At 36.9% G+C, this 20,060-nt stretch overlaps 1 protein-coding gene across 2 annotated transcripts in view; it reads left to right on the top strand.

Annotated features, from left to right (window-relative positions):
- Gabra3 (gamma-aminobutyric acid type A receptor subunit alpha3) overlaps positions 1 to 20,060 on the top strand; it is a 179,433-nt gene that overhangs the window by 84,368 nt on the left and 75,005 nt on the right. For both annotated transcript variants that reach the window (XM_051178247.1, XM_051178249.1), the window contains one exon: positions 15,535 to 15,602. In XM_051178247.1, the coding sequence (XP_051034204.1) occupies positions 15,535 to 15,602 (68 nt within the window). The remainder of the gene's footprint in view (positions 1 to 15,534; positions 15,603 to 20,060) is intronic.

The following is a 20,060-nucleotide window of genomic DNA, read 5'->3' as shown; positions in this document are numbered from 1 at the left end:
TTAAAAGTTCAGTTCTTTCATTTTGCACTTAGCAATTCAAAAGTGCCCAATCTATTATCTTTTTGTTACTCCTGGCATCTTAGAATGGAATAGCTATTAGGTCTGAAAGTTAAGTGTCACACTAGTTTCTGTCACCTGGGATTGCACTTTTAATAAATGTTTTGTTAAAAAAATTAGCTTATGTCTCTGCTATTCTTTATGTTGCAGGATGTTTTCACTTGGTAGATTTAACAAATCTGGATACCAATATCAGTGAGCTGGTAAGTGAGGTACAGAATTTTACCTCCTGAAGGAACTTCCTACTTTCCTAAAGCAACTTTTATTCTAAAAGGACAATGACTGCCTATTTATCATCTGTCAGAATTAGCTATTCAGGTTCGCTGAGAATAAATCTAAGAAGAAAAAGCAATGCTCCTACTTTAATGACCCTTCTTAAAACATTCTTCCTTCAGTTGGTCGTGATTATGTAGGACTCGATTTAAAATCTTCTACTTTAAAAGTACTTCCCATCATAAGAAGACCCTTAAAAATCTATTTCCATTGCCTTCAAGTTTATTTTTATTGTTATTATTATCTGTTTTCAAGGTCTTTCAGGATCTGGATTGCTATCTCTCTCCAGCAGTATTCTCAAATTGAAGCTGATGTGATCCTGTTTAAAAGCAGGATTTTACTCTGTCAAATATTTGGTACCTTAACAAAGTTAGGTTGATGTTTAATGCAAAGTGAAAACCCTGATTACTGCTATTAAATGGGTAAGAAAACTGCTTAATCCATGACATATTTGGCAAAGAAATGAAGGTAATATTTATACAACCCTGTGAATACACTGTATGTAGCTGGAGTGGATAGAGTAATTAATGCTATATGGATTCCATCACAATGCATTATGTAAAAATGTGTTATCTCTGTAGTCCTTCTGTACCTTTGTCTCCATAAAGCACTTCCAAATGGTTTAGAGTTGCATATGAGTCATCATTCCTCTCATATTTGTACCAGTGCAGTGTTTGGTTTGTTAATTTCAACTTTCTCTTTTCACAGGAATTTCTGATTATTTCTACAAATAAGTTATTTGTATATACTTCTTTTTAAAAGACTTACCTATTGCTACCAATTTGTTAGTAATGCAACATCGTACAATAGCTCTTTTGAGATCATTTCTTTTGTGGGAACTAATTTTACTGAGGAGAAAGAAAGCATTATACGCTTCTTTCTTTGTTTTCTTTTGAGAACTTTTATGCTTTATAATAAGACATTTATTATTTTTTATTTTACATACCAGCCCCCGTCCTACCTCCCTCCCCTTCTCTCTTTACTTCATCCCCCATCACATCACCATCCACTCCTCACAGGCGGTAATGCCTTCCTTGGAGAGTTCACAAAGTCTGGCATACCATGTTTAGGCAAGATCAAGCTTCTGTATCAAGGCTGTGCAAAGTATACCACCATAAGGAATGGGCTCCAAAAAAAAAAAAAAAAAAAAAAAAAAAAAAGGCTAGTTCATGCATCCAGCATAAGTCCTGGCCCCTCTGCCAATGCCAACCACCTTGAACAGATCAAGCCACATAACTGTCTCCCATATTTAGAGAGTCTAATTTGCTCCCATGCAGGTTACCCAGCTGTCAGTCCAGAGTCTATGAGGTCCTATTAGCTTGGATCAGCTGTCTCTGTGGTTTTCCCCATCATGGTCTTGACCAAACTTACTCCTATGATCCCTCCTCCCTCTCTTCAATTGAACTCCAGGTATAAAGAAGACATAGACCTAGATAACTGGAATCTACTAAAAGTTAGAAAAATTAAATTATACTTCTAAATTTAGCACCACATTATTATATAGGCTGAAATAGGTGTCTTGTCTCATATCCCACCAATTTATGCATTCATCAGATGAGAAAACCATTTTTGTAGTAGCAACACCACAGACTAAAACTTATAATTCTCTCTCAGAGAACCAGAACAATGTTTCCATATCTTGGTAATAATTTAGAATCCCCATATGTTCACTAATGTCTCTGGAAATATGAAAGGAAGAACTAGTAGAAGTTACTCAAGACATACCCCAAAATGAATTTTCTGAATATAAGGGCCATGAGCCTTAATCTCCTGTCTTCGTTAGAGTTACTATTACTATAATGCATCTCCATGACAAAAAGCAAGTTTGGGAGGAAAGGCATTTTAAAATAAAGAGTAGTTTATTAATGCTGAAATGAAGAGGATTCAGTCTTCTGCAGGTCAGAGAGACTAGGAATAAGATGTAGAGTTGGCAAGAAAAAACAAAACAGACTTTTTGTCAGTGATAAAAGCTTCTGCATCTTTTAATTATTCTTTCTGTTTCTTGTTATACTCTATTCTTTTTCTCTTTTGTTCTTTTACCCTGATGTCTTCCTTCTGTCTTTTATTCTACATCTTTCCTGATATTTTCCTTCTGTGTCTTTTTTTCCACACACATCTTATATCACCTAGCAGAATCTTTCATACTGTACGAAAATTACAATGTGGTTATACTATATTTTTAAGTAAATGTTTACAATGAACATAACTAAAAAACATGTTTTTCATTTCCCTTAGATGATTAAACCTTTTATGTATTACACGTGAAAAACAATTTATCCCCAAGAATTTGCATACATTCATCTCCAAGGAACTTGTTATATATTAACAGTGTGTAAGCAATCTGTGGGCTGTCAATTGGTCTTGGCAACTGTGTCCTTTGCCTTACAGAAGCTTCTAAGTTTGAGGAGGTCCCATTTATTAATTGTCCTTCTCCAAGTCGCTGCTACTGGAGTTATGTTCAGGAAGCGGTCTCGTATATCAATTTCTTCAAGGGTACCTCTCACTTTCTCTTCTAAATGGTTCCGTGTGGCTGGATTTATGTTCCAGTCTTTGATGCATTTGAACTTGAGTTTTGGGCGTGGTGATAGACATGGATCTATTTGCAGTCTTCTACACACACTCATCCAATTGTTCCAGCACCATTTGTTGAAGGTGCTTTCATCCCCCCCATTGCATACTTTTACCTGTTTTGTCAAAAATCAGGTGTTCGTAGGTGTGTCGGTTAGTATCAGGATTTTGGATCCAATTCCATTGGTCTACTTATCTAGTTTTGTGCAAATACCAGGCTGTTTTCAGGACTATAGCTCTGTAGTAGAGCTTAAAGTCAAGAATGGTGATGCCTCCTGAAGTTCTTTTATTGTACATGGTTGTTTTGTCTATCCTGGGTCTTTCATTTTTCCATATAAAGTTGATTATTACCCTTTCAAGGTCAGTGAAGAATTGTACTGAGATTTTAATGGGGATTGAATTGAATCTGTGTATTGCTTTTGGCAAGATTGCCATTTTTACTGTATATCCTACCTATCCAAGAGCATGGGAGATCTTTCCATTTTCTGGTATCTTCTTAATTTCTTTCTTTAAAGACACAAAGTTCTTATTATATAGGTCTTACACTTGTTTGGTGCTATCCAAAGATACTTTATGTTGTTTGTGGCTATTGTAAAGGGCGATGTTTCTCTGATTTCTTTCTCAGCCACTTTGTTGTCTGAATAAAGTAGAGCTACTGTTTTTTTTTTTATTTTTTTTATTTTTTATTTTTTAATCATGTATCCTGCTAGTTTGCTGAAGGTGTTTATCAGCTGTAGGAATTCTCTGGTAGAGTTTTCTGGGTCACTTTTGTAAACTATCATATCATCTGCAAATAGAGCAAGTTTGACTTCTTCCTTTCCAACTTGGATCCCCTTGATCTCCTTTTGTTGTTTTATTGCTTTAACTAGAAATTCAAGTACAATATTGAAGGAATATGGAGAGAGGGGGCAGCCTTGTCTTGTTCTTGATTTTAGAGGAATCACCTTAAGCATCTCTCCATTCAGTTTGATGTTGGCTGTTTGTTTAGTGTATATTGTTCTTATTATGTTTAGATATGTTCCTGCTATCGCTGATCTTTCCAAGACCTTTATTATGAAAGGGTGTTGGATTTTGTTGAAGGCTTTTTTCAGCATCTAGTGAGATGATCATGTGGATTTTCTTTCTCAGTTTGTTTATATGGTGGATCACATTAGTAGATTTTCATATGTTAAACCATCCCTGCAAACCAACGATGAATCCTAATATTAACTGAGTAAACAAGAAGTACAATCAATCAACTTCCAAAAAAAAAAATGTGAGAAGTAATGAAAACAGCTGGCTGCCTGGATGGTCACCCAAGGTTCTTCTGCAATATTGGGTCATCCATAGGCTTAGAATCTCTGACAGATTTCTGTGAAGCAGGATTTTCTGAAAGATTGTCCTGACTTGCCTTGGCAAAGTTTTGCAGTCACTTATCATTATTATTATTATTTTAGTATATTTTCTTATTTTACATATCAATCCCAGTTCCATCTCCCTGCCTCCCTCCTATGCCCCCCCAACAAACCCATCCATCTCATCCCTCAAACACTCCCCAGGGAGGGTGAGGCATTCCATGAGGGATCAACAAAATCTCTCAGGTCATTTTGGGTAGGGCCTAGGCAATCCCCCATGTCTCTAGGCTAAGGAATATCCCCTCCTGGGGAATGGGGTCCCAAAGTCCATACATGCACTAGGGATACATCCTGGTTCCACTGCCAGAGGTCCCTTAGACTTCAGTCCTCCTAGCTGGCACAAAATTTCATTGGGCCTGGGTTGGTTCTGCAGCTGTCTGACGGGATTTGTGAGGTCCCACTTGCTCGGGTCAGCTGTTTCTGTGGGTTTCTGTAGCCTGGTCTTGACCCATGTGTTCATAACTCCTCCCTCTCTGAAACTGGATTCCAGGAGTTTGGCTCAGTGCTTAGTTGTGGGTCTCTGTTTCTGCTTCCATCAGCTACTGTATGAAAGCTCTAGGATGGCATATAAGGTAGCCATCAATCTGATTATTGGGGAAGGGCATTTAAGGTAGCCTCTTCACTATTGCTTAGATTCATAGTTGAGGTCATCCTCATGGATCTCTGTATAATTCCCTAGTGCCAAATTTCTCTTTAAACCTGTAATGGCTCCCTCTATTGATGTGTCTCTTTTGTTGCTCTCCTCTATTCATCTCCCCATTCAATCTTCCTGAACCCTCATGTTCTCCTCCCATTTCTCTTCTCCCCCCTCTTATTCCTACCTCCTTGCCCCCTCCCCACATGCTCCCAATTTCTTCAGGAGCTTTTGTCCCTTTCCCCTTCACCAGGAGACCATGTAAGTCTGTCTTACTGTCCTCCTTGTTTCCTAGATTCTCTAGAGGTGTGGATTGTATTCTGGTAAACCTTTGCTCTGTGTCTAATATCTGTATATAAGTGAGTATATAGCATGTTTGTCTTTCTGTGACTGGGTTGCCTCACTCAGGATGGTTTCTTCTAGTTCCATTCATTTGCTTTCAAATTTTAGATTCCATTGTTTTTTTTTTCCTGCTGAGCAGTACTCCATTGTGTAAATGTACCACATATCCTGTGTCCATTATTCAGTTGAGGGTAATCTAGGTTGCTTTCAGATTCTGGCTATTACAATTAATGCTGCTTGAACATAGTTGAACTGATGTCCTTGTTGTATGAATGTGCATCCTTTGGGTATTTGGCTAAGAGTAGAATTTCTGGAACTGCCATACTGATTTCCAAAGTGGCTGTACAAGTTTTCATTCCCGCCAACAATGGAGGAGTATTCCCCTTTCTCCACATCCACTCCAGAAGAAACTGTCATTGATTTTTTTTTTCTTTTTCATTGTAATATGGTTGTTTGGTGTTTTGGTAACTAGCTTCTTGAGTTCTATGTATATTTTGGAAATAAGCCCTCTGTCAGATGTGGGGTTGGTGAAATTCTTTTCCCATTCTCTGGGCTGCCATCTTGTCTTGTTGACTGTGTCCTTTGCCTTATAGAAGTTTCTCAGTTTCAGGAGGTCCCATTTATTAATTGTTGACCTCAGTGTCTGTGCTCCTGGTGTTTTGTTCAGGAAGCAGTCTCCTGTATCCATTTGTTCAAGGGTACATCCCACTTTCTCTACTAAGAGGTTTAGTGTGACTGAATTTATGTTGAGGCCTTTCATCCATTTTGACTTGAGCATGGCAACAGATAAGGGTCTATCTGCAGTCTTCTACACACCATCATCCAGTGTGCCAGCACCATTTTTGAAGATGCTTTCTTTTTTACATTGTATTATTTTAGCTTCTTTGTCAAAAATCAGGTGTTTGTAGATGTGTGGGTTAATATCAAGGTCTTAAATTTGATTATCTTGTTCTACCTGTCTGTTTTTGTGCAAATTCCAAGCTCTTTTCATTACTATAACTCTATAGTCAAGCTTGAAGTCAGGGATGGCGATGCCTCCATAAGTACCTTCATTGTACAGGGTTGTTTTTGCTATCCTGGGTTTTTTTTTTATTTTTCCATGTAAAGATGAGTATTGTCCTTTCATGTTCTGTGGAGAATTTTGATGGGTATTGTATTGAATCTGTAGATTATTTTTGGCAAGATTGCCATATTCCGTTGATCTCTGAAGTGTTTGGAGACAAGCTTTCCTACTAAAATAAATTTGTTCATCTTTGAAACATACCTAATATGATTACAATTTTGGTTGTAATAAATGACTAATTACTAACACATTTCCTTATTATCTTAAGTAGTTGGTAATAATAACTTTCAGGAACTACAAATTTGCATTACATTCATAAATGAGCTATATAGGTACAATGCCTTTAACAATATTAGAAACATTTGTACAATATGTTTTAAAAACTTAATCTCAAATTTGCATCAATATACAATATTTTTATACAATATGCTAAAGTCCAATCAAATGTAAAATACCTAAAACTAGAGGTTGCTTTTTAAAAGTAGATTCAATGATCTACCTTTTTATCTTATCATATCTATATTCTCCCTTTTTCTTTTCAAGAGCAGATTTAATAAGTTATCCTTTTATTTCATCATATCTGTTTCTTTTTTTTTCTGAAAGAAAAACCTTGAATCTAGTCCCGTTTTTCTTTCTTCCTGGCCATAACCAACAATATTTTGTAACCAATCTTCCAAAATAATGACAAACATCCATACCCCCACTGAATGATAAAAAAAAAAATCGCCCACCTAACCTCTTGGGAGGAATTTGGGCATCATGTTCTTAAAGTTACTTCCTGTTGTCTGTGGTGGTTACTCTATTATTACGGGATCCTGTAAAGAAAACTTTTGGTTAACTTTAAAACTGTATAATTTGTTGTCCTGTTTCTTCTGCATAACAGAAAATTGTAGGGCTTGTGTCAAGTCTTGGGTAGAATAGTCTGTGAGGCTGGATCATCTCAGCAAGCCTCCTCTAAATTGTTCTTAGCAATTTTCAGTCCAAAGCTGATGTTTAGTTAGTATTATTCAGCTTAATGCTCTTATCATAGTCCTGGTGAAATGGTTACTGTGGAGTACCATCTATTTTTGTTTGCTTGTTTTGATTTTCAAGACAGCATTTCTTTGTGTTAAAAGTTCTGGCTGTCTTGAAGTTCAGTTTGTAAATCAGCCTGACCTCAAGCTCACTGAGATACACATGTTTCTGCTTCCCAAGTGGTGGGATTAAATGCATGTGCCTGCAAGCTTTAATAAATCATAAATAATATATCATCACATCCACATATCCTGTATTTTTCTCTAAAGCTATAACTCCAAAATTTTCCTTTGGTTTCTAAAGATCATCATTTTCAGAAGGAAGAAATGTCACCAGAAAGATCTGAAGTCAGAAATATTCTAGAAAGTTATTTCTGTATACCTATGAGAATGTCACTGAGGGCATGAAGTACATTAAACATTCCTGAGAACAGTCATAGATGTGGGTTATTTTCTCCTCATGCTACTCCATTATCGATTAGTACTCTTACTACTCCTACTCCATTAGTAGAACAGTGTTTATTTTTCATTTCTGCCGATGAGTTTGACTCCTTAGTTGTTACTTAAGAGCTTCTGATTTAAAACTCTGGTGTGGAAAACCAGGAGATTACAAATTCATAGATTTAGTTTTAAAACCACTTACAGATCTCTGAAATGGTGAATTGGTTTATATTCTAGGTAAGTAAACTGAGGCTCAAGGGTACGTTCATATATCTTAATCATGACAATAGAATTTTCAAAGAGCTTGTCTAAGTCTCTCTGAAGTCAGATTCAGTGATTTTTTTTTAAAAATTACAATCTTGAAGTACTATATTAGGTGACAAATTATGGTAGATTTAGTAGAAAAGTGGTAGAAAGTATTAGCAATGAGGAAAATCAGAATTGGGGAAAGACAAATGAAATCATTTGAATCCACACTCGAAATTGACGTTGATGCTTTGCAATTGAGTCAAATGTCAGTTTGAGGAATGTGGTGATGAAAGAACAGTAATGTGGAGGCAATGGTCCGCGAATCAGTTTTTGTTTGTTTGTTTGTTTGTTTTTTGCTTTTATTTTGTTGATTTGGATTTTGGAATCAGTGTGGGAAAAGTAGAGAATGGCTGAATAGTGCCTCAACAGTTAATTTTGAGGTTTCATCAAGACTCAAATAACTGAAAAATTGGACAAAGAGTCCACGAATTTTTTGAAACACAATGTTCCATAATGTAGTTTAGACTATTCTCAAAGATATGGTGTTCCTGCTGGGATTATGTGTGTGTACTGCCTTTGTTGACTTTATTTTATTCTGTATTATCTTTGCGAGAGTCGTGGTACTCATTTATTCTAGTACAACAATAGTATAGTTCTAAGATTAAGGTATTAGTTATTGTAGTTCTTTACATGTGCTAAATCTCCTTGGTTTTATATTATGAGTACATATTGTGCCAATTTTTCACTTAAAATCAACAGGAAGGCTGGAGGCTGGTTTCCTGAACAGTCTATATGCAAGACACTAGATGGAGTAGAATAGACAAGAAAACATAGACCTGAAGCCTGCAAAATGCCAACAGTGTGATGTGTGCAGAGACAGCCTGTTCGGAGGGGTATGAGTCAGTTGCAGAGCTTACACTAGAGTTAAGTGGTGCTGCTATAATCTTCTAATCTCTGTTTTCCTAAGAAACCATTTTGGATTTTTTCCACAGAGTTTATCTCAGATGAATACACTGAAGTAAGGGCATGAATGAGTACTTATTGTACAGAGATTGTCAAGAAAATATGGAAAGAACATTAGTTTGAGAACAGAATGTCACTTTCCAATTTTCTAAGAGCTTGTCTCAAGTCACTGAAGCCTGTTGCATAAATCCATGTGTGTAGCCTACTTAGCTAGTCATTTTCAGGTGCTTCATTGCTTCTCATCAAAGTGTATACAAAAATGAGCATTTGTTCCTCTAAATTTCCAATAATCTGAAACTAAACAACAAAGTTGACTGGTGGTTCCCTTGGCCAATGTCCTATTTCGCATTGCTTTACTAGGAGTAATAGCAGTGCATGAAGAAGAGTGTATAAGGATCCATAATGTACTAAAGTGAAGTTGTTTACATCCGTTCATCATTCCTTTCATCATCATCACTTGTACAAAGAAGTTGTGACATATAGATTACAAAACACATTTCAAAGGATCAATAAGACCTGAACCATGGAAAAGTGAGTGGAATAAAGTGAAGGAACCCAGAATCACCTCAAAAGAGGAGTTTAAAGGAAGTTGGGACACAGTCTGGGAAAGAACAAAAGTAGATTTCAGGCTATAAGGATTATATTCTTTGCATCTCTGCAGATCTTTAAATCTCAAAAGAATTAGGAAACTCATTTTGTTTTCTGTGTCTAAAGGACAGAACAAAGAATAAAGTGTATGTGTGTGCTGGTGGAATGGCAAGAATTGAAAAGCCTGTACAAATTGTTCCTGCTATAATTCAAGGTTTTCAAGGAGAAAATGAAAGGTGTTTTGGACATATACTTGAAGTTAAACTAGAAAATAAAGATTATTATGAACAACATACTTATCACTAACCCAGTAATCATTTGTTTATTGGTTAATCTTTGTTCTTGTAGATAAGTACTAAAAAGAAACAGTGCATGATTTGCTTCACTGTGTTGTCTACCAATTAGAGTACCAATGAGCATTAATGATTATGTGTGCATATTTATGTGTGTACCTAATTTATCTATGTTTGGGTCACTTCAGTCTATTGAATCACTTCCAATACTGCAACAAATTTGCAAAAGGAAAACACAATCAATTGCCTTTTGTTTCAGAGTTATTCTGGAAGGAAATTAAGTTCCCAAAAAACAAATGAAAAGGAGCCGAAAGCATCTGTAAGTCATCTGAAAAGCCTCTCGTCTTTTATTAATGAACATTTTGCATTTATATCTATTGAGAAGACCACAAAAAGGACTATATTATGTAGATTGTGCCCATCACAAATTTTAATATAATTAACTGTGTTTTATACTCATTCAAATGAAATTGTAAAATCCTTATCATTGTTCCTTCACGCAAATTGCTGGAGTTCCAGGTAGATACTGCCCTCTCATACTGGGACCATAGATTTCAGACCTTTATGTGATTCTGGACAGCTAGACTGATGAGTGTGGCCCATGTGGTCTAGCTTCTGAAATAATATAAGCTGCAGCAAATGAATATACATTGAACAGTGAATCTGTCTACCACTGGCTTACACACAATCTTTAAAACCTCAAAGCCATGCTGATGTAGATACTAGCATTCAAATTTTCAAGATGGCCAAGAAGATACATACGTCATTCAATAACAAAAACCCTGCCAAGAGAACTAATAGAACCTAAATTCTAATCTAACTAGTCACTGTGTTACTCTTATACAGGTTCTGTATACTCTCAGGTATCATGCTTCAAGGACACTAGATTTCTTAAGCAGAAAATGAGACAAGCTGTGTGATGGGCCCTGTGTGGAACACCTGAGAAAATATCTTTGTGTTTACACATGTTTGGTGTATTAGGCCAATGGACTAAGAATGATAACATAAATTCAAAGCATTCTCTTCACTTGCACTTATATGATACAAGCAAATATCCTGACTCCACAGCCCACTACATGAAGAAATTTTAGCTTCTGTGTCAAAAATACCATAACCTCTCTGTTGATCTCGTAAAAATATTCATTTTCTTGCTTTCTCACTTTCTTCCACTCTTGTTCTTGAATTCTCTACATAGTATTATTTCCTCTTTTCACTTATAAAACCCAAGCTTTTCAATTCACCTAGACTCTGTCATAGCCACAATGATTTCATTATCTCCTTAGAATTAGAGCACTTTCATGTCACTTTACCTTTCTCACATATTATTGGGAACTAGAATGGTTTTGGCTGCAGTCAAAGTAGGGGATGCAGATGGGAGAACTTTCTTGGTCACTTCATATTAAATATCCAGGCCTACCACAATGTCATTTTTGAGATATTCTACACTATCTCTTTTTCATGTAAGATTATTCCTCTGTTGGAATTCTGCATGACTCTTTCAGTTTTGCAGTTATATTAATACAAATTTTTTTTTCAGTTTCTGAAAATACCTTGCCCAATGTTGGATTCAAATGTAACTGTATAGCATTTTGTTTATTAATCTATTTTGTTTAATGTAGTTAGGTATAAAGAAATCAGAGATAACTGTGCGATACCGTAGATGCATAGGTATTTGCTTCACCAGCCAACGAATCTCTTTGGGCACACTTTCAGGAACCATATCATTGGTTGTTGGGTGTAGTCTCTGCTCATCCAAGTAAAGAGATAGTTTTAAAAGAAGACTGTGCTCAAAATGAGAGCCCAACTGTTTAAAACATAGCTCTAATCTCAGAGTCATGTTTTGTTTATTATGCTTGAGAGTAAACTGTGTCTTTTGGTAAATTGATTGTAGTCTTTATTATTAAATGATACTTAGAGACTTCTGAAAATAGAATGATTTGGGGTGAATGCAGTGGCCTTGAGAATTTAGAACACACCACTACCCTGGGGGAGACATACTATATTAAGCCTTAGAGATGGCTTGTGAGAAAGACAAATCAACTGACAAGTGGAAGGTAAATACAAAAATTATATTTGGGTCATAATCTATGACTGTGTGAACAGAGTGAATATGACACGGATACAAGAGTAAAGAGTAAAGAAATACTAACATAGACTGCAAAAACTGGAACGTATGTGTGTGTGTGTACATATACTTATATGCCAAATCTTGTATATGTTTTTTATATATATTATCTGTGTTGTAGTATGTCAACTGGTGTCATGAGGAGTTCCCTGCAGGTGTTAGGAATGGAAGAGAAACACACAAAGAGATAAGAATGAAAGCCTGTTGCAGATTGATGTACTTAACCTAGATCAGACTTCAGAGAGTTTAGTACCAGAAAGTTCATTGTCAGCACAGTACAATTTGGGATAATGTTCCCAGGCAACAATCAGTCAAATTTCAGGTGCACGATAAAGCTAATGGTATGACGACACAGATACTCTTACAAAGAACTCTGGACAAACTATCCAATGATGGGTAATACCCAGTGGTGGGCAGTGGTCTAGGGAGGGAAGAGTCTGGGATACCCATTCTGTGGAATTAGGGTGAGGTCTAACCCTTCTGATAACAAAAAGGTCAAGAGGTCTTTTAATAACCTCCACTCTCAGTTTTCTGCATGGAATGCAGGTTTTTATTTTATCTTCTCCATTGAGGAGACTCACTTGTGTGTTTAACATTCTTGGTTCTCTTAGTGCTTCTTCGTCAGTACAATGCCCTTGTGCCCTATACAGTGGCAGGTATGTTGGGCTTGCGTTGGACTTCAGTTACTACAACTATTAGGTTTTGAGTAGGTTGAATGAGTTTGACTGAGTTGCAATAGATTATACTGGTTTCTTCTCTGTGTTTGAGAGACATAACTATGGATTGGTTGGGCTTTACTAATATGAACATAACTGTCATAAATAGAAGAGAAACTCAGTAAAGGTATAGCATCACTTTCTGGTCATCTGTTGTGCTCTGAATGCTTGTGTGTCTCTAAATTTGTGTGTTGACATGTAATTGCCAATGAGGTACATCAGGATTTAGGGAATTTTGAAGGTAATTAAGTATAGCTTCAATGGGAAAAGTGATTCTATAAAAGTGATTTCAGCAAGTTCTCTTAATTTCTTCCATTACGTGAGGATACAGACGGTATTATCTATGAATAATGAACTCTCACCAGATAGCAAATAAATCTAATGGAACTTTGATGATGGACTTCTTAGCCTTCAAACTGAGCCATATAGTTGAACTGTTTATAAATTATATTTTTCTGTAGCGGCATAGACAATTGTATTATTTATAATCTGTCAAATATGTGATGAGCTTTATCCATTAATATGAAGAGAAGTATTCAGTGAATAACTTCTGAGTAATAGGTCCCTAATCTATACAATAAGGATAAGACATAAATGGTAGTCAGCCAGACATGGTGGCACATTAATCACAACACTTGGGAAGCAGAGGCAAGTGGATCTCTGAATTTGAGTCTAGCCTGCTCCACAGAGTGAGCTCCAGAACATCAAGGGCCAAACAGAGAAATTCTGTCTCAAAAGAGGACAAAAAACATAAAGCAAATAGCGTGGCTGTGGTGGCACACTCTAATCCCAGCACTCAGGAGACAGAGGGAATTGATCTCTGAGTTTGAGGCCAGCCTGGTCTACAGAGCTAGTTCCAGGTCATCCAGGTCTATATAACACGAGTAATTAAAAGACCCAGAATTGATATTGGGGTTCAAGCTGCAGATCAATGAAGCAAATCTGCCAGACACTAGGTCACACCTCTAGCTCAGAGTGAAGGGCCAATCCAAGCTCAAGCTCTTCACCAAGTCTCAAACTACTGCCTCTTCCCAGTGTGGCTTGAGAATGAGACCTTGCTTCTGACTTACTTATGTACTTCCCTTAAGTTGGGATTAAAGGCATGCGATATAATTCTCTCTTAGACTGGATCAATCTTGTGCAGATCTGAGTGGCCTCGGACTAACAGAGATCCATCTAAGTCTTAATTCTTAGTCCTAGTTTCAAAGGTGTGTACCACCACCTTCTAGCTTCTGGCTGCTAGGATTAAAAGTGTGTGCCTGGTTTCTAAGACTTGTGGCTGAGTTTGCTTTTCTGAATGCTCAGTCAAACTTTAATAAATTAGAAATAATATATCAGTACAGGTCTATGCAGAGAGTCCATTTCTTAAAAACAAACAAACAAAAAACCAAAACAAACAAAATAAAAAGAAAAGCAAATAAAATAATAAATAATAGTAATTAAGAAATAACACATGGATGGTGCCTACCAGAAGCTCTAGATTTAAGAGAGAAAGTATGCAAGGAAGCAGATATTGTAATCAAGGAAAATTTATATGTGCATGTGCATATAATTTGGCATAAGCTAGCTCTAAATAAAAGATTCTCTTTCATTAACAAAGTCCATTGTGGATAGATTTTGATGGCTAGGCAATTGTCCTCCTTGGGTTCATCATCCTACACTGCTCAGTCTGGTGGCAGTACCCCACCAATGTGTATTTGTGTCCATGCTCACCATTCCATAGAGGGTCTAGTATCAGATATTAATTGTTCCAGCAACTTACTATTTCTGGAAACATTTACCATGTTACTCCATCACTCCATGCTTCAGTTTTTAGGGAAGTGGGAGTACCACCATCCTGTGTTCCTATGTACAGAACAGCATTAGAATTTTTTTTTTTTTACTATTTTAAGCTACCACAGGTAAGCTAGGCCAATGTGAAAGACCAGCAGGTGTAGATATAAGGGGTCTTTAACAGCTTTCTCTATGTTTCAATGTTCGGAATTCCTATGTCATTTTCAGTATTATCTAAAATAGTAGAAATTACACCTGAACCTAAGTTGTAGTCTTTAAAGGTATAGTGTAACCGGACAAATAAAAGACGCAGAGACTGATACTACTAGGATTCAAACTTCAAGCTAAAGAACAGTAAAACAAAATAGTCGGCCATGAGCTCTTACTACTACTTCAGGCTGAATGAGCTGATCCTGCTGCCTCTTCTCAGCATGGCTAGAGAACCCTGAAACTGACTGTCTTCATATCCTCAATGTGGCTGCAGAATGAATCCCTGACCCTATCCTCAATGTGGCTGGGGAATGAATGGCTGATACTGACTACTGAAGATCCTGCTCCTATCTTTTATACTCCTCTAGTGCTGGGATTAAAGGCGTGTGAGCCCAGGTGCTGAGATCATCTTTATGTGAGCTGTTTCTCTTTAGGACTGGATCAATCTTGTGTAAATCAGGGTGGCCTTGGATTTACAGAGATCTATTTACCTCTTAATCCTGAGTCCTAGGAGTAAAGGTGTGTACCACAACCTCCTAGCTTCCCTCTGCTGCGATTACCACTGCCTGATCTCTATGGCTTGAGGCTGACCTTGCTTTTCTGAATCCTCAGGCAAGCTTTAATAAATTATAAGTAATATATCACCACAGGATAGCATATGTGAAAAGTGGGGCTTTTTTTTGAGGGAAAGGGTATATATATATGACAATGTCAGATGTTCCTTTTCAGAAATAGCAAGCTGGTTACATTGCCAAGTACATCTGCAATGCACTTTCTGCCCTAAGGAAACACTGTCTCATGGCACTCCATTTTTCTACTTTATTTCACTCAGATGCAGTGACTGAAGTGAAGACAGACATCTATGTGACCAGTTTTGGCCCTGTGTCTGACACTGACATGGTAAGTATATTCCTGAAAAGGGAAAAGAGAAAGATGATTCAACAGGTAAAAAATAAATTGTCATTTTCTACAATAGAACTCTGATCTGTGTTCTGAGATGATATATTTTCTCATGAAATGCTTACTACTATATTTTTGGACAAGTTGTCTTTTCCATGCTCTCTTCACCTGTTTCCATAAACTGTACTTAGCCACACAGGAGTATCTGTCTCTTCTACATTGACTTAGTTCTGTATCTGCAGTTATCTGTCCCTTTACATTTTTCTGGCACCCTACCTATTTGTTCAAATAGACCATCTGAAGAGAACAGTGTAGCAGTTACTATTGTGGGTCAAGTAACCAGTAATGCTCTCCAAGAAGCTTGTTGATGTCCATTCACTATGGAGATAGATAGACCAAACATTTCAGTGCTTGGATCTAAGTCACTTCTAAATGCTGATCTGTTTATAGATGTGGACAGGTAGAGGACATACAGTACTAGCAATAGGCCATAGGTTACATACAATTGGTATTGAGGAGCTGCACTTAAAACATTGGCTCTCCACCCACCATTCCTTTGGTGTACAAACAAACAATCTGATGAAGGTTTAAATATCACATATGGGTTGTATTTTTTTTTATAGAGAGAAAAAAAGAAAAGAAGTCATTGTTTACATAGTGTCTGTAATTTAGTAGATGGTCAGGAAAATTTTGTTGAATGGCTTTGTAATGAGAATGAATTTTAACTTGTTTTTTGACACTGAATACTTCTATATATCTCTGGCTGGACTGGAACTCAACATGTAGATCAGGCTAAGCTTGAATTCGTGATAATTCTCAGTTTCCTGCTCTCTGAATGTTGAATGACAATTATGTACTACTACATCAAAGAATGAAAATTTTAATATTTGGCAAAATATATTTAAATAAGTGTTTTTATCCACTATTTTGATATCGTCTCTTTTTCTGTCTATGGGGACCAGCCTCTAGCAGCACAGGGCTCAAAAGGAGTCTGAATCTTATGACTTTTTTATCCAAGGGGGTAAGGGAAAAGGCATACACACACTTTTGATGACTTCCTTTTTTATTCTTCTTCTCTATTCTCTTTTCATGATTTTCCTGATTATATCCTTCACTCATTCTTGATGCTTTTGTTCCTTCATTCTTTCCCAACAAAGTTTTTCAAGCAATATAGGAATTACAATGTGGTTGCATTCTATTTTCAAGTGAATGATTATCATGAACACAGGTAAAAACATAATTTTCATTTCTTTTATATAACTAAAACAAAGTCATCCCAAGAACCCAAATCTTTATAACTTGTTATAAATTACCAGAGTGTGATCAAGCAGGCTATTTTATCAGCCATTTATTTTTTACTGGAAGGCTGTATATTGTGGTTACAAAGAAAGAATCAATCACTTTATTATTTATCTTGAAAGATAATCTTATAAAGAGTCTTAAAGGAATCCCAAACCTAAACCTTTATATATGAAAAATTTAATCAGTCACCTCTACATTAAACTTTAGGGAACATATCCATTCATTAATAGTTTTTTATATCAGAAAATTGAGGGTAGAAATGGGTTGGTCATCAGCCAACTCTAGCAAGAGACTTGTCAGCCAATAACTGGGCTGCTTTGCTCTTATTTCCTGACCTTAGAGAGTTCCTCATTCAAATATGTGCCTTTATAAAACTTTAGATTTTCTTCTTGTGTTTTTTACCTCAAAGCTATTTGAAAAAAACCCCACAAAAACAAAACAAAAAAACCATCTGTGTTTTTGTTATGATGCATTCTGAAACCTGTGATCACATTTCCTAGCATAAGATGAAAAGAATTTAAGCTAGCTGGGCCACTGGGACTCACATGTTTTTCTTAATAATTAACCTGAGCTACTGTTTATAGGGCTCCTCAATAGAAGTTCATGTGTTCTAGTTGTGTGACACCTCCTTGTTTTATTTTTGATGCTCTGCAGCCTCTGCTTAATCAGAAGCAGGGGCAGCATTTTATCATACCTTTACCTTTGTTATTTTTTCACTAAACAAAATTCTATCATAATCCCTTACTATATTTTTATAAACCCCCAGTCATCAAAATTCTATTTAAACTAACACTATTACTATATAAAGTAATTGCTCCAGTTAAACAGTACAGCTTAGGAAGAAATCATCTTCACAATAATCCACAGGTAAAAATGCCGAATAGAAGGGGTTATTTCCAAGAGATGGTCATACTGCATTTTAAGCAGTGGAGATTTCCACACACTTATTCACACCATGCCAGATACCAGAGAAAAATGGCAGCAGCAAACATGTTAAGGCACAGCAAAAGCAGAAGAAATTCTGGAGTTTGTGGTCTTGAGGCCTTGCCTATCTAAGATTCATCCATCGGGGATTTGTTTCCTAGTGGGCTGATTCCCTGAAGTCAACTGCCATCTGCTGTTTCTCTGACATGGCCACTGACACATCCAGATGTCTGCTCTTAGTAGATCATGCCCAGCCCTTTATGTAGGTGCTGAGGAACTGAACTCATATCTCCCTGCTTTACAGCCAACATTTTACTAAAATATGTCTCAGCCCCAAGAAAATTTAACTTTAAAATGAATATTTAACACCTTCTTTTCTATTAACACAACAACAACAACACACACAAACGCACACACACATACCACATTTGCTCATGGCCACTCATTCATCATTACCCACAAATACATTCAGACAAATGTACACATAAGCATCACACACACAGAGAATGTACACAGCTGATACACTATCTTAAACAGCCTAAAGGCATATATATGCAAACAGGTACTTGAACCCAGATATACCAATGAAGCACACACATAGTGAAGACAAGGATGTAATTATTTCACTAAACCCAAGATAAATGATACATGGGTGTTTATTGGAGAACAATTACACAGAAAAATAAAAGAACTGTTTCCCTGCCTTTCTTACGGGATCAGTTGACCCACCAGAAAGACCCATGCCTTACACTTTCCTCTTTCTCTTTCTGCTTCTGTCTGCCTGAAGTTGTGCCCAAAGGGGTGTGGCCACTGCTCCAGGAAAGACCACTACACAGGTAGTCTCTTCACCTGGTTTCTTCCCCACAAATGTGTATGCAGGGGCTCTGGAGACATTTCTGAGAATGTAGATGTTGTCTCTCTTTTTCTTTTTCTTTTTCTCTTTCTCTTTCAAGTTTATTTATTTCATTTGTTATTTTATATTTCTTCAATAGGATTAAGTTAAAGCAATAGTGGATCTTTCCTGGTGAGGAAGGAATGATTGGGTCATATATATATATATATATATATATATATATATATATATATATATAGTTCTTTTATCAGTATTCCCATCTCTACTTTTTTTTTATTAATTTACTTTTTACAGTCCAATCCCAGTTTCCTTCTTTTCCTCCCCCTCCTCCCACTTTCCCTTCCTCCCATCTGCTCCATGGAGAGGTAAGGCCTTGCCTAGGAAGTCTACTAAGTCTGTACCATCATCTCATTGAGGAGGACAAAAGAACCCTTCCACCCCCGCACCCCTGTGTCTAGGCTGGGCAAGGGATATCTTCATATAGAATGGATCCTCTACGTCAGTTTGTGCATTAGAGTTAGATCTTGGACCACTGCCATTGGGCTCATATATTGTCCCAGTCATACCACTAGGAGTCTAGTTTAGTCTTATGCAGGTTCCCCATTTGTCAGGCCTGAGTCAGTGATCTCTCACTAGCTGGGATCAGCTGATTCTGTGGGTTTCCCCGTCATGGTCTTGACTCATTTGTTCATATTTTGGCTCCTCCCTCATTTTTATTGTACTCCAGGAGCTTGACCCATTGGGTAGTTGTGGATTTCTGCATCTGCTTCCAGCTGTTTCTAGAAGAGGGTTCTAGCTTCTCTGTGGTTCAACTGAGTAAGAAACACATTGTTTTTACTTTTGAAAGTTCTCCTCCCTGTGTTCTGGAAAGTGTGCAGCAGTTGAACCCAAACAGGTTGACTTTGGTGATGAGTTGCAACAAAATCCTAAGCATACTTGACAACAGAATACATGAAAAATTAAATGAAATTTAATTTGGAGTACAAGAAATGAGTTGGAAATTGGGTTTTCTTCATCCATTCTTCAGTTGAGGGTCATTGAGGTAGCTTCCAGGTTCTGGCCATTACAAATAATGTTGCTATGAACATAGTTGAACAGATGTCCTTGTTATATGAATGTGCAACCTTTGGGTATATGCCTAAGAGTGGAACTGCTGGATCATGAGGTAGACTGATTCCATTTTCATGAGGAACTGCCATACTGATATCCAAAGTGGCTGTATAAGTTTGCACTCCCACCAGCAGTGGAGGAGTGTTCCCCTTTCTCCACATCCACTCCAGCAAAGTTGTCATTGGTGTTTCTAATTTTACCCAGAAATTCTGGCAGGAGCAAGATGTTATCTCAATGTTGTTTTGATTTGCATTTCACCAATGACTAAG

The sequence above is a fragment of the Phodopus roborovskii genome, unplaced genomic scaffold (assembly GCF_943737965.1).
Source record: "Phodopus roborovskii unplaced genomic scaffold, PHOROB, whole genome shotgun sequence".
NCBI lineage: Eukaryota > Metazoa > Chordata > Mammalia > Rodentia > Cricetidae > Phodopus > Phodopus roborovskii.
Note: the sequence above shows the minus strand (reverse complement) of the source record. Positions and strands in the feature narration are given on the sequence as shown.